Below are 15,878 nucleotides of genomic sequence, written 5' to 3' on the forward strand. Positions count from 1 at the left end.
ATAAAGTACAAACTACTGATCAATAAGTAAGTGGAAACATAAATGAAATAATGTTGTCAAAACCAACAACCTCTCTGGTCACAGACACCTTGAGTGAAACTGATAAAGAAGCTGGATCGATCCAAATGTATTTGTTTATTTTATTTCTTGCAGGAAAGGAACAATACAGAACACAGAGAAAAGCAGCTTCGAGGCTCATATGCTCTAAGCTCTTATGATCCTAAGCTCAACTCAATGTTTAACAAAAACCTCTATTTATACCACACATGTTTACTATGCCTCAACCTTTAATGTTATTGGTTGAACTTTATTTCCCATCTATCATCCTGCATAGCTAAATGTGATAGACATTTAACACCTTTTTTTCCAGACATAGGCTTAAGCACAATGTAAGCGATAGCCGTGGCAACAGGAACTTTACCTTATCTTCTGCACACAGAGGTGTTGCTGATGCCTAATTCAACAGCTTAAAGGTCTTTGTAAGGGTCACAGTGTCAGGGTCACATTTTTCATATGCAGCAAATTAGTACAAAAACTTTAATAGTTGATCATGTTTGCAATTTTCCATCACAAATCAAAATAACTGATCCCCTGATATAGATAGCCTGTCAAGTTTTCTTATGGAAAGACAATTTGCTTTGAGACCAAGTGACCAAATAAGACACGACATGTGAATAAAAACAGTGGTTTGTTTCAGTTTTTTATATAACGGTATCAGCGAAAAAAGTAGGTAACACAAATACAATGGTTTTTTTTTTTTTTTTGTCCTTTCAGCTTATCCCGTGAGTTCAGGGTCACCACAGCGGATCATTGACCACATGTCTATTTGGCACAGTTTTTACGCCGGATGCCCTTCCTGAAGCAACCCTCCTTAATTTCTACACGCCCCGGGATGGGAATGGGCTGTTAGGGATTCAGTGTCTTGCAGAGACACTTCAACATGTAGCAGGGACCAGGGTTCAAACCACTGACCCTGTGGTCCGTGGACGACTGTCTTACCAACTAAGCTACAGCTGCCCCTGTAACACAAATAGAATGTATTTATTGCATTTTGGCTTATGATTTTTTTTTTTTTCGACGATAGAGTTACCAGCTTACATGTTTGAAAAAAAGCAAACAGCAATAGAAGAGTTTCCTGGAGTCACAGGCAGGATTTTGCAGAACTCCATGTTGTAGTTCCTGTTCTTTTCCTGTTTGGGTAATGTGGTCTGGTGAAACGTGTCTATTAGCACGGGCCCAATGTTTGCCTGTGTCTCAGATAAGGTACAATTGTTTGTAAGGCGAGCAGGAACCTGCCCCCTTCCTTCCTTCTTTTCATGTGCTTGTTTGTGAGCTGGAACATTAGGATCATGTGGAAATAGTACAAGTGTTGCGTAGCCTTTGAAAGAAAGTAACATCAAGTCCACAGTTCCATAAACACACTCCTACATTTGACCTCCTAGATGGCACTGTTGAGCTACACAAAGGTTGAGCACTGAGTGGTAACAGACCTACAATCAGAGGTTACACCGTTGCCTCAGGTTATAGTTCAGTGTTTGGTGGCACTGGTGTGCTGCCCACAGTGTGACATCCATGACTAGAACACTGATTATAACAGCTGATGGTCCTCTAATCAAATTTCAGGTTCTTACCTTTTGTGTCCTTTTAAGGCTGTAACCTTATGTGTGGAATAGTGAAACAGCCCTTTTCACTGTGCACACAGGCAGTCGAGCTCCCATCCATTACAAACCTGATAATGGTGATAAGGATCCAGCTTTAATAGGATCAGAGGCAGGGTTAAATGGAAAGTGGGTCTGCTCTCTTTGATACAGACATTGCAGGGAGAATCACTGCAATTCATTCAGACAGAACCTCTGAATGATTAATTGTTTTACACCTGAAACCTGGTGGCAATGATTATATTTTTGTTCTCACATGCAGCCACATGCAGTTACAATAAAGTATAATCCACAGCCTCATATTACCATGAGCAGTTGCATTTCATGGGAAAAGACTACAAATGACCAGGAATTAAACTAGTTTTGTGAGTTCTGATGAAGTGACAGCAACTGATGTAACCTTTTTCTGAGATAATCTAAACATGCTTTTGTATTTATGGATCATTTGGGCCAAATCTAGAATAACTGGACAAAGAGGGCAAAGGACCTAATTCCAATGCATAGTGCATGTGAAGGTCCTTGCACAAATATCCAGTCGCCAAATTAAACTGAATGGTGTCAGTTCCTGTGATAATGAGACTACCCACTGTGGAGAGATGTGACAGTCTGGTCGCTTGCCAGTAACATTTAGTAAGAACACTTTAATGTGGGACACACAGGCCTAAGAGTGAGGGAGCTGCAAAAAAGTCATTAAATGAAGTCAAAACTTGATTGTCAGCTTGACTGTAAGCAAGTTGGTTAAGTAGCTTCCATTTGGAAAAGAGAACTCAACTTCCTAGGCTAATGTAATATCACAATATAGTTTGTGTGACAAATGTATAAGCGATACATGGTTGTTGGGGGCAACAACCATACTTCTTTTGGAAGAAATGGGCCCGATATCCACAAGTTATATTGCCTTGCACAAATAGGAAGGAAAGTTACATGTTAGGTTTGACTTTATTATTATTTTGTGCATGTCTTTGAGCAAAGCTTTATCCAGGTGACCCCTTGCATATTAATCTGCACATGGAATTCTAAGTGTTGGTATTCAAACAAGTATAATTGCAAGCATTTATTTTTTAATATTGATTCCTTTAATAAATCCTGTGGGTCTTATGGTAAACCAGATGCTGTCAGTGTTTCCCAGCTTTCCTATTGCATCATAAACCAAATATTAACTATGAATGTGGCTATCTGGTCCGATGTGATGCGCCAACATAATATCCCTGTTGAGAAAAACATCATAATTACTGATTCTCCACTGACAAGGTTACATGTCACTCCTGATGTTCTTACAGTATCATTCAAATGGCAGATGATTTCCTTTTCACAGAAGATGTATTCCCACTCTCTGTTGCAATTTCCCTGCTTTGATGTCATCTAATGAAATCATCAGGAGAATCAATCTCTCCTTCTATTCCCCCTGACAGCCTATTAAAGACCCAACGCTGCCTGGGAGGAAGTCTAGGCAAGCAGCTATTTTTCATACTTCACTGGCATCTAAATGTGGTAAATAACAAATGATGAAATCACAATAGTACACAAGTAACCGTATGAAGGAGCATGAACGAGCACAATCGTTGCTAGGAATTAAACTCATGCACAGACAGGCTAAATGCAAGTCACATCCCGATCGATGATCCGTTTCAGTGTCTGCAATGGATGTTTCTAACAATCCCACAAGGACAAAGTATCAATCAGAGCATTGCATTTGACATCGCAAAAGCAAGTTAAAGGTGGAATAATGGAAACCCGTGCAGTGTGGAGAAAGATTATATGATACGCGATGGTACTTTATTGGATCCCATTTCCAGATGTTTCCATTGAAACCACACTGTCTCTGGCCCGGGCTTTTCCTCAGATGAAGATATTGGGTGAGGCGTCAACCAGTTTGCAGCAAATCCCAGAGCAGTCAGTGTGCACTCCCACCACGGTTGGGCGGGCCCTGCTCCCAGTGTGCAGCAGGTAGACCACTTTCTGACTGACACAACCATTAGAGATTGTTACGGCTGTCTAAATCTACGGTCCATAATAGATGATCCACACAGAAAGTCACTGAGGGGAGGATGGATTCTTCAGGATTTAGGTAAGACAGGCAGGACAGATAGCTTGACAGGTGGACCATTCTTCCCATGAGCAGCAGACTGTACTTCTATGCTGCAGGTATACTGATGAGTGCATACTGGCCTATGTATGCACAGATGAGGAACTAATGATAAGAAAGTGGGTGACAGAGAAAAGACAGGTAGCTCGGGTGTGTGTGCTGCTAGTGGCGAGTGTCAGTTTGACTGCTGCAGTTTTGCCGACATTGTGGTTTTGTACCCTGTGTTCAAACTATAATTTCAAACTATGGATTAATAACTGCACATTAGTCATGAGTGTAACGTTAAATGTTCAGGTAGGAATATTTTAAATATGTTAAAGCAGCATCAATTAAGGGGCAGAAAAACAATATTAAATAAAAATTTACAGGTTAGCAAATTTGTGCAGACATGGAGCAACATTGGTATTTATTTGGTGTCGCACTTCTGGGACAATAGAAGCCAAGTATTCAGCTGACTGTTTGCTGTGTTTTGGTCTGTACAGAAATGTTCGTCTGAAGCTGTTAAATGTTTGAATGGCTTTGGTCTATTGTCTGGTGCCAAAAAGGTTGAGCACGGTACGTTTTTCAGAGATTTTTGTCATTGTTGTGACAGCAAATGGATTCATAGGATCAGCAGGGATGAATAAAACCAAAACAATGAGCTCAAAGATGCTAAAATATGTTAATAGCGAGGATGCATATAGTTTGAGAGGTTGTCTTTGCAAGAAACAGATTACATTTGGTCCCCGGTTGTTATAAAACCTAGGGTAGTGCAGCTAAGTGTATAAGTCAAGGATACATTTGTAATCTGAATCAACCAGACGAGTGAAATGTTCAGTCAGTAATATTAAAGCAGGAACTTCTGAAAGCATAAGGAAAACACCTGCTGTGACATCACTAATTGGGGTTTGGTCACCAGTACAACAGCCTATATAATAATAAATTTAAAAAAGTTATAGGAAAGCAAACACACAGGGGATAGAATAATACATTTATGCCTTTGTGCGTCGGTTTATTAATTCTTACAAAGGTCTTGTTTCTCTGTATGAATGAAGAACAGCGCCGCTGGCAGAGAGGAAATAGGATCATTGTTTTCCATTTGTGTGGGTGTGTTTCCTTGACAAAAGAAAATGGCTGCCTCTGTTATAGGATCAGCTTTCAATACTGAAAGAGACGAGAACAAATCTCATGGAGTGAGATAAGATCTCTCTCTGGCCACCATCTTTGACAGGTCAACAGTAGCACTGGGGGCATTCATCACCAAACTTATTGCTTTGCTGCTACCAAAGAGAGGAAGGAGGGGTAAATATGATAAAAGGCATCACAAAACAAACTAAGCTATCCTCCTTCAAGTCCAAAGAGTGGAAAGATGTGCTGCAACAACTCAATATTGTTTATTATTTCTGTGTTTGCTTCCTTGTGAAGCAAAGATAAGGCGCTATCCATCATGGGCTCAGTCTGCGACCTGAGGATTCCATTATGGCCCAGCACAATATGTTCACAGTTTGCATCGAACCGCACACAAGAGCAATGCCCAGGAACCAATTTCCTCTTACCTTCATGAATACGAATCTCATTCATCTTCCTCTGTGCACATTCATAAAGGCAGACGAGCTCAGCGGAGAACTATTACCAAGCTGTCCTTAACTTTCCAACAGTGGTCGGAGCCTTTGCTGGAACTGTGCTGGGTTGAAAAGAAAAACTGATTGTGTTGACTTTTAGTTAAAAAAAATCTTAAATTAAAATTTTTTTTATTTTTATTTTTTGTCTTTTGTACACTGATTTCCTCCTCATGCATGTGCTTCCAAATCCCTTTAACAATCAGACCACACATGACTCAGACACCCTAAGCTGGTACGCCAGATGAATTTCTTCACACTCACACTCATACCACAATAAGCTTGTTTCTCTAAGTGCAGAGAGGAGACAGCAACCTATGGGTGTAACCCTATAATGGTCAAGAATCAGATAACTTTTTAGATTGTCAGCTCTTCTCCACATGAGTATAGGTAATTAAGTGAGGGATTCATGGGTTTTAGCCTGGTTCTTAAGTTAACCCTTTATAGGGCACCCATTGAAATACTATTTTAAATACTAATACTAATTTTAAATTTCAATCCTTTAATGTTATTGGTAGATTTTTTCTTTCTTTAATTTTTTAAAAAAGTTTAAGATTTAGGTGGGAAATCAATGTCTAAGAAGTTATCATATACGGTTCACCGTCCACCTAGGGAAAAAAAATAATCTAAAAAATATGTGGATCAAATATTGTAAAAAATACACATGTAAAGATGAAGGAACATTTATTTCCAAATTCAGACATTTGTCCTATGGAATTTATTGCTCTAGTGTCAAAATGTCAGGCACACGATAAAGTGCAAAAGCAACTGCAGTAAGTCGCTGCATGTATCCAAATAAATAGTGAGAACAATTTCAAAGCTTATGAAAACATTGTAAACATATAAGTGCTTGTAAACACAAACCTTAGTAACATAGTAATGTAATCTTGTTAGAAACCTGTTTTCAAACAAGACGACTCTGATCACCTGTTGGAGTCATTTCCAGGTCAGTTTCGATTCATGGTGCTCAACGAAGCAGTTTGAGAAGCGTGGGGGTGATGTTTTAAAGCCTGTGGAAGTTACCTTATATAGTTCCTAGCCAAATAAAAGGGTAAAGGCAGAAGCAGAGGTAGTAATTTATTAAGTACTCTACTTTAGTATCAACTTGTGGTACTTGTATTGTACTGGATTATTGCTATTTTAAGATACTATTACTCCATTACATGGAATTTACATCTTAAATTACTAGTTACTTTTTCACATAAAATTGTTATTACAAATTCCTATTAACTAATAAATTGTTTTGTATTATTATGGATTATCCACCTGTTTGTACATGAATAGGTTAAAATCTCCTCAGACTTTACCAGCTGTGCTATTTGTTGGGTAACTTTGGCACTTAATTCTAAATAATTACTCCATCTTTTCTTTGCCATCCTTTTTAACTTTGACAGTTTGAGTAAATCTAGATGAGACTTTGACATTTATGTTGTCAAAACCATCACACTTAATACCGTTTACAACAAATATTTCTTAGTAAGGTACGTGTCCTTTTGTACTTCAACTTGACTTCAAAATCTGAAGAGGTACTTCTACTTGTAGTGGTGTGTTTTTTTTTTTTTTCTTCAGGCAAATACACTTTTACTTGAGTATCAAGTTTGCGGACTTCTGCCATTTCTGGGGAGAGAATACAGAGAGAATTTACACATCCCATTGTAATTCTGGCAAACAAAAATACAAACAATGCATAATCAAATTAGGCACATAACATTTTCCAATTATTTTCTTTTGGATATCCCAACATAATACAGTTTAATTTGGCATGGATTCTTTCTGGTTCCTTAATTCACAGCTCTAAGGTTTTCATTTTTCTGATGACACAACAGGACAAGCAATAAAACATAGCTTACAAGTCCAGAACGCTGTACTAACACGAGAAGCCATAAATATAAACAATCTTCATTGAGGAAAACATAAATCATAAGCATATAACAACTGTCAGAGCCCAATTCAGGCATGAGTGAAAGATGGCACTGTGCTGAGAGTTGTGAGTCTGCTGGGCTGTGTAATGCCACGCTGGTTATTTTCCAAAGAGCAGGAAAATAAAACTGTCAGACTGCAGAAATAATAATTAACTGTAATTAATGGAACCGGTTTTGTTCTAATCATTGCATTAATTGTAGAGCCCATTTCGGCAGTTATTTAAAAAAAAAGTCACTAGTCATACTTTAGAATTGATGGCTCGTCTGAAAATATTTTGGGCATTTAATCATCTATGTAAATGGGATGCATTACTCAGGGCGTGAATGAAATTGGGGAAATCTGCTATGAGCCAACTAACAATTATCACCATTAAAAATAAATGAACTTTCATTATATTCTAAAAGTTCTGCACTAAAATAAACTGAAAGGAGCTGATGAGAAAATCTCTCATTTCCAAATTTGTAAATACCGTACAAAATTGTTTACTCAATAAGACACGCATGGAGGGATACCAATTACACACAATATGAAATTTATTCCATTGGTAGTAATGTACAAGAATTACAAAGCTTCTTTGCTTTACAACTTTCAGACACATTTATATTGCTGCACATATCCTTTATCATATGTGGGCAGTAACTGTGCTCACAAACTCACCTGAGGCTTAAATAAAATACAGCTGACAAAAGGTGGGAATATTGGGGCTACAAAGGAGGCCGAGGTAAATTAAGCACTTTAGGGTTAAGTCTGTATACATGAAAATAAATTTTAAGAAATAAACACAATAACTAAAAAAAACCAAAAAACTAAAAAAGACGAAAATCTAAATATTTTCAGATCAAATGGCTGTTCACATCTGAAATGACATTGGCTGCACTGTACAGAGAGGTGTTATGAGATATAGATCTCACACATACAGTTACATATTTAGCTCCACTTGCTTTCTACTTTAAAATGCTTATTTGACTTAAAATGCTCAGCATGTTCTGAATGGAGTTTAGTAAACAAATGTGAAATAGGGTGAAGGAAAAAAAAAATCAAAATATTTCACCCTTTTTCAAAGTCAAAGGAAAATCTGACAAATCATATTTTGTAGAGACTTGGGTGTATTAAAACACCCCTCAAAAATGGCGTGGACTACCTCCTTATCCTCTAGCCTGCCATCAACTTTACTGAACAGACCCTGTGCCCAGCTACTCTCACTCTTTCCTGCGTTTCTTATCATGGTAGTCGTCTTTTGAGCGGCTACTGGTGGAGGGCCTCTTAGAGCCCCCATGCTGCTTGGCCTGCTCCAAGAACTTGTCCAGACCGAAGGGATCCTCCTCAAACTGGACGGGCCCATCCCTTCTTTGACCATGGTCGGCACCTGAGAACTCTTTGCCAGGAACAAACCTGATGGTGGAAATGAAGAATGAAAATATGATTTAGATTAAAAGTTGTACTTGCTTTCTTACCTTCAGGTATCATTAAAGCAGCTAACAGGGCAAAACAAAAAAACACAAAACCCCAACTAAAAGCAGACCACTATCAGGTTGTTTCTTGTTTTAAAGCTGTACATGTACTGAAAGGTTTCCTACAAGCAGTAAAACTGAACTGGATACAAAATATCTGGGAATTCCACGGAACATATGTTTTTATGTAGCAGGGAAATTTGCTCAAGTCACAGATTCTCTTTTTTATGTTCTGCACAATGGTGCAGCGCCCTGCAGCCAGCCTAACATTCCTAGAGGACAATGACAAGCTGGTGACTAAACATATGGGACAAGCTATGCTCGGCTAGTAGAGTGTGGCAATGCTGCCCCAAGGACAAGGTTTCCTGCTGGGACATCATGTGCATGCACGGCTCGTGCCTCAAAATAAAGCTAGGATGACCTTAAAGTGGTTCAGGCTGTTATTTCTTTTTATGATTTCAAAGGGTTCAAACTTTAGTTGCCATCAAATGTCCTACTATCAGCGAGTAACGAAACAATCTTTCCTCAAAAAAGTTAAGTTGTATAAAGATGTAGTGATGTAAAAAAGTAAGTGTAAAATGTATTCAAATGTAAATTATACTTATAAGATAACAGTACCTGTTGCTGTGCATTATTGTCTCGAAGTCATCAGAGTAAGTGTCCTTCTCTATATTCTTGCTGGGCCTGTAAATGTTTGAGGCCATGTCTCTGCCACTGCGGAATGGCTGGTCGTACACATTGTATGTCTCGTCCTCACCACCGGCAAAACCACTGTCCATTCCCTGACAAGAGAAAAGTTACTTTTAAAAAATCTTAAACGGTGCACAATACTGTAATACCCGATGAAGTATGGTCCTGTTTGCAAATACATATACTCATTGTCCTTTTATTTTCACCTTTGGACCTAAGGAAAGAACACTGAATATGCTAGGCAGAGTGTGAGATGGCTCTTCCTTGGGCTTTTGAGTACTGAAAATTTAGTTAAGTATTTTGAAAAGCTTTTCTGCATCTTAGACTTTCAATTGTGTCCCACTGGGAGGATTTGGACATTTCTGTGTTGTGCCAACTCGACTAATATGAATGCATTAGAACATGTGAAATGTGATAACCTTGCTCTGGTTGAAGAGTCGCTGGTCGTACTGTGCCTCGCTGGAGGAACGAGGGTTGGGCAAGCCTAGAGCAATGAGCTCGCTGACATCTCTCTCCTGGTCTCGCTGCAGCTTCGACCTGGGAGAAAGAACAATGTCCAAAATGTAGCGGGGACTGGCAGCAAAAACAATATACAGTAAAATACAGAGTAAAAAGGCTGCAGCTCTAGGGCTGGTCATAAGAGGCCAACAATGTCAAAGTGTCATGTTACATAATATTTAATATTATGTATATTAATACATAATATTTTGGCTTAGTTTTATGTATGTCTACAGGTCTGGAAGCTCATCTGGAAAAACTACCAGTATTTTGCCACTAGGGCTGTAAATTCTTATGAAATGTGTGTATAAACTAAGACGTTAGTTTCTCATTCAGTTCTTTGTGACTTTCGTGACTGTCCTTCAGCAAGCAGCGATCTCAAAGTTAAGTGAAAGGCAATTTTAACTTAACAAGGTTTCTGCTTTCTGACAGCTGGAATTGTGATTGTAATGAGCTCTCATCTGAATTTCACTTCCTCCACTTCTCCAGGGAACCATAATTCGACAACCTGAGAGTGTGCACGTAGACTTAACACACATCTCACATATACTAACAGTCTGTGGATCATTGCAGCCAATGACTACTGCCTGAGTACTCTGCTGGATCCTGCTGCGCTTGTCCAGTATTACTTCTAGCCCTATGAATGATTCAGCAGTGAGCAGTGCATCTGTCCCACTGTGTGTGTTGAGAAGAGAGATGGGTAGGTTCACATGCGGTGTGTTTAAAGTGCGTGTCCAGCACCTCTTATCAGGAGCAGCCCTGGAAATGTTCCTGTCGTGCTGTCTCTCTTTCCTTCTGTCATGGCGGATCTCGTCACGCTCTCTGGCCTCGCCGTCTTCACCACCTGCCGCGTGATATGGGGGTGGGGTGGGTGGTGAGCGGTAGTTGTTGAAAGAGAGGGGAACAGAGGTGCAAAGACACAAAAAGGATTTTTTTCCCCCGAAAGGAACAAACCACATGAGGTCGGGAGTGGAGACAGATTATGTGAAATCGTGCAGAAGTGAAAAGAAACATGGCAGAAGGAAAGGATGAGCAAGAGAGTGGAGTTGCATCTAGATATGATGTCCGTGGCCAGTAAACAGTAAACTTCTAAGACAAAAAGCACAGAGGAAATTTGTTGGCTACTAATTCAGATTTTAGGGTCTGAGGCTGCCTCCGCATAGCATGCACAAGTGATGTAAGTTCAGTTTTTATGACCTCAAGTGCCTCAGATCTAAGTTTTTCAAAGAGAATTTAACAAACAAATCCGATTTTTAAATATTTTTTTAAATATCAGACCTGGGCCACTAATGTGGCTGTTATCAGAATGGTCAGTTTTAGAATTCAGGTTTTTTTTCCTGTGTGCTTTTGCGTATTACCCATGGTCATTAGTCAGTGTTGTCATAGTTAGGTAGAAATAAATAAAGACAGAAGAGAAAGCAAACTGGAAGATATAACTGGAAAGTATCATGACCATATAGCTTCAAGAAAACTGCAAGGTTTGACTGCTACTGTTGTTAATAATAATAATAATAATAATAATAATAATAATAGATACATTTTTGAAAAATGGATCTGGCAGAAAAAAAATCTAAATTAAGCATTAAGATGTATAATGTGAGTGTTGCTTTTATTAACGTCATCGATTTAAATGGATATTGATAAAGTACATACGAAACCACAACAAGTAATACTGTCCTTATATATGTGTGTGAGTTATCAGCAGCAAAGTATGAATAACATTTCACACCTTACTAGTCTTCTCAAAAAGTGAAAACTGCTGTCATCACTTGCTACTCATGTTCCAAATTTAGAACCGGCAACAGCACTCCAGTCATTTTGAAAACCATACACAAGTTTGTCATATATGCCTAAAATTTTATGAAAAGAAACAAAAATTGGCATATTAGTTTCTCTACTTTCTGGCCTTTATCTATTAAACTCACCTTTGTCTCCATGACTTTTGATCCCTGCCCTCCGGTCGCGAGCCATTTGGGCCAACTCCCTCAGTTTCTCCTCCTTCTTCTCCTTCTCCTTCTGGGCCATCTTCTTCTCTACCTGGGCTCGCATCTCCACTGCCTCTCTGGCCTAAAAACACAATCAACGTTTCTTTATGTTCAAATACAAAAGTGTATATCTTAAGTAATTTAATGCCTCGGAACAATAAATCAGTCAGATGTATATATTGTGTAGTACCTTTCTGTCAGCGATGTAGAGTGCCTCAGCCAGCTTGGCAAAGTTTTCATTGATGTGAACGGTTTGCAGCCCCCTACCATCAGCAGCCAGACGTTTGTCCAGAGGAATGGTGTAGCCCTGAGAGAAATTAAACAAATCAAAAATAAGAATTTAGCAAGAAGGGGAAAAGGCCAGAGGGCAACACAGGAGAATAATGAATGTAATGCATTAAAAACATAAAGTTAACAAGTGTCGAGTCAAATCACCTTAGCGTTCTTCCAGTTGGAGATGCATGGAGGAATCTTCCACTCCTGTTGCTCCTTGACTGTCATCTACAGCAGAAGAAGAATTCTTTTTAAATGTATTATTTAAATAATAATAACAGTGTGTGGCTTACATTTCAGCAAACTTTACACTCTCAAATGTATAATGATCTAACTGTACCTTTCTGCTTGGCGAATGCATGACAGGAGCAGGAGGAGATGGCGGTCCTCGAGGAATCTTCTTGTTAATTCTGAAACACACAAATATAACCTTCAGTTAGAGACACACATGAAGAGTAGCTAAGACTGTTGAAGATGGAACATTTCACACATAAAGATCACCAACTATTACAGATTTGTAATCATTCATAGTCTGGGATCAGCAGACACCGGACAACTAAGTTAAGTGTGGGAAACACAATCACTGGTTGGGAATAACTTGAAGTTCTGGAGGTAGTGACAACGGAAATATTGCAGGATCACGGACTTAAACAAACATGGCGGCTTTGATTTTTTTAACTTAACAATTTGTTTGAAGAACACAAGACAAACACGCCATGAGATGCTGTGTGTAAAGGCGAGGAAAATAGAGCCTACAAAGCAAAATGAAGATAGAATAACTGAAATGGCTAAGTTCAGATGTGATGTAATGCATCCTGTTTACACTTTTCACTGAGCAAAAGACAAGTGTACTTACTTAAAGCGTGGAGGTTCCATGGGATCTTTTTGCATTTCTACCATCCGGATTACTCTCTGTTTAGCCCCTGAGTTAAAAGCCACTCCTTGCTGGGATGGGGTGTACCTGGGAAATAGAAAAAGAAGAATAGATCAAGTGACCTATTTTTTTTCTTTCTTAAAAAAATTAAATATACTAAAATGGACCATAATTCTCTGTTGTAAAATACCAGCTGTATATGAACTCAAATCAAACCCAAAACAATATTAAAAGGCCACATTGACAACCTATTTATGGATATCAACAAGTGGTGAAATTGTTAAAACTCAAAATTCATACCTAATGTACTGTGCTGGAGCTTGTTTGTCTGCAGCTCTAACCGGCATGGCAGCAGCAATCTTTTGGGACACCTGCTTGGTCAGAGCAGCACGTGTCTTCTCTGTCAGCTACAGAGGACATAAAATGTTTTTTTTTTATTATTATTCAGAAAACTTAAATCTGAGTAGAAAATGACCAACCCCAGTTTAATTGATTGCGACTCCAGTGAGAAAATGTTGCAAAACCTTCACATGACATAGATTAGTAAACACACAATAGTATAAGCTTTTTTATAGCGCTCAATTGAAAAACAAGAGGACTGAATACTCTCCTAGAGTAAATGATTTGTAAGTTGTCAAATGTAAATTTCAATGAATAGCCTTTTCACTAAATGTTTTTTCACACATGCACACTTCAACTCTCTACAAAGCCTTCAGTTAATCCAAAATGCTGCAGCAAGAGTCCTGAGTGGATCAGGGAAGAGAGATGATATTTTACTTTCACTAGCTTCTCTCCATTGGATTCCCATAAAATCTAGAATAGAGTTCAAAACCCTCTTCCTTACATACAGAGTTCTTAATGGTCAAACTCCATCATATTTAAAAAGACCTCATAGTTCTGTATCGCCCAATTAGACCACTTCGATCCCAGAATACAGGCCTACTTGTGGTTTGCAAAAGTAGAATGGGAGGCAGAGCCTTTAGCTATCAAGCCCTTCTTCTTTGGAACCAGCTTATGCTGGAGGTTTCTTCCGTTAAAGGGAGTTTATCCTCTGCACTGCTGCCTATGGCTTGCTCAAGGGGGATTTGTCGGGTTGCCTCTACATACTTGTGTAGTCTGGACTTTATTATATAAAGTGCCTTGAGATGACTTTGTTGTAAATTGGCGCTATATACATAAAGTAGAATTAAATTGAAAAATTCAACACGGTTTACCTCTTGAACAGCCTCCTCATCAGGTTTCTGTAGTTCTGGAGTGTCTTCATTCAGAACTTCTTTTGGAAGAAGATCTGTGTATTTACTAAAAACCACCTGCAATAACAGAACTTATTAAAAATGCAACTCTAGCATTAAAACAAGCTTGACTTTGTCAGGCCAAGACTTAAAAACTGATATCTCCGTGTGACAATATTATTAAGGCAATAATGTACTTAGCAGAAAGCCATGTATACATGTGTCCGAAATATTAATATGTGCCTTCTGAATCTAACCCCCTATATTTACATTACGGATTAACAAATTTCAATGTATGCATAAAAACAATAACTACTGAGTAGTTACTTGGTTTTATACCTTATCCTTGCCCTGTCCTTGTCTGGCGATGGCGTCATACTTAATCTTTCCTTCTGCATCCACCTGCACCGCAAGGGCATTGGATGTCTTCTTCTTCCTACCCATCTCCAGTGGAAACTGGGCCACATGGATCTCTGGGAAAGCTCCTCCATCTCCAAAGTCCTACAGAAAGATAAATATACATTTCACAGTAAAGATGAGAAAATGTTGTTGTGTGGCAGTGACTGTGGAGCATTACCACACATATGTAGATATCGGTGTTCATTAACGTTCACATAACCATGTGGCTATGACCAAATAAACGTATTTACCTCAAGTGAGCGAGGTACCCAGCCTTTTCTGTGTCCATAAGGAGGAGGTTCCCGGCGGGACGAAACCAGGGCAGTGGAGTAGGACTTCTGAGCCACGAGTTTTTCCTCCGCCTCCAACTGGTCCTGGGACAGCTGGGTCGGTGTCGGTAAAAAGCTACAAATACATACGTGTGTTAGTAGCATTGTTTTTGTAACGTTAGCATGTCGTTTCCACTGAGCTCTAACGTTAGCATCATTTTTGAAGAATTGGAGCGGTTAACAATCAAGGTACACGTCGTTATCACTTAAAGCTCTAACCTGAAGCGTCTGGCTAGCAAAAAACTGGCAAGCAGTGGATAAACTTGTAAGAATGGAAGCGTGGTGATAAGCTAGCTAGCTAAACATTTAGCATACGGCGCTGATTCTTTAGCTTGGTAGCATCGGTTAGCGAATGCCATTAGCTAATTTTGATTAAAACATGGAAACATAGCAGCGGGTAGGAAGCATCAATTTCAAATATTAACTGCACTTTATACATCTTCCAAAAGTAGCGCAGAAACAATATAATGCTAAAATTTCGATATTTAAATACATTCCAGGCCTTGTCGCGGCACTCGGCTTACCTCGCCAGTGACATTTTTTCCTTTGCTTCCCTAGCAGCGACCTGGGCATGCGCAGTGATAGTCATGACAACATACACTACGCTGGATTTTTTTTTTTTTACGGACCAAATGTGTTTTAATGTGTATCTGTAAAATATTTTTATTGTAATATTACGTATTTTTTTTAAGCAAGACAGAACCTAATATATTTTATTCATCATTTTGTTTTTTTCAATATATCCAGAGGGTTTACTTACAACATATGTTGTGGGTACCCACCACAGTGGTATGTAGTGTAGAGTTTGATTTACCAAATCGTTTTGGATTTTTCTGCAAGCTAGTTTCTCTTTGGAAAGATAAATCTCACTGAAGAATCTAT

The 15,878-nt window shown here is 38.8% G+C and overlaps 1 protein-coding gene across 1 annotated transcript; it reads right to left on the reverse strand.

Moving 5' to 3' along the window:
• Nucleotides 1-8,334: 8,334 nt before the first annotated feature.
• snw1 (SNW domain containing 1) lies at nt 8,335-15,602 on the reverse strand. The gene is made up of 14 exons (XM_067482413.1): nt 15,521-15,602; nt 14,919-15,072; nt 14,608-14,769; nt 14,251-14,346; nt 13,337-13,443; nt 13,019-13,123; nt 12,503-12,572; nt 12,325-12,390; nt 12,080-12,196; nt 11,830-11,971; nt 10,646-10,748; nt 9,826-9,943; nt 9,335-9,498; nt 8,335-8,657 (listed from the first exon to the last, which is right to left on the reverse strand). Exons 1-14 carry the CDS (start codon nt 15,583-15,585, stop codon nt 8,465-8,467), a joined length of 1,662 nt encoding a protein of 553 aa, XP_067338514.1. The 5' UTR covers nt 15,586-15,602; the 3' UTR covers nt 8,335-8,464.
• Between the last annotated feature and the right edge of the window lie 276 nt (nt 15,603-15,878).

This window comes from Channa argus, chromosome 17 (assembly GCF_033026475.1).
Source record: "Channa argus isolate prfri chromosome 17, Channa argus male v1.0, whole genome shotgun sequence".
NCBI lineage: Eukaryota > Metazoa > Chordata > Actinopteri > Anabantiformes > Channidae > Channa > Channa argus.

Coding starts and splice junctions, on each gene's coding strand:
- snw1 (XM_067482413.1), bottom strand. CDS start 15,585: ATGACTATCACTGCGCATGCCCAGGTCGCTGCTAGGGAAGCAAAGGAA. Junction 12,197..12,324: donor CCAACTGGAAGAACGCTAAG/GTGATTTGACTC, acceptor AATTTCTCTCAG/GGCTACACCATTCCTCTGGA. Junction 11,972..12,079: donor TCTACATCGCTGACAGAAAG/GTACTACACAAT, acceptor TTGTGTTTTTAG/GCCAGAGAGGCAGTGGAGAT.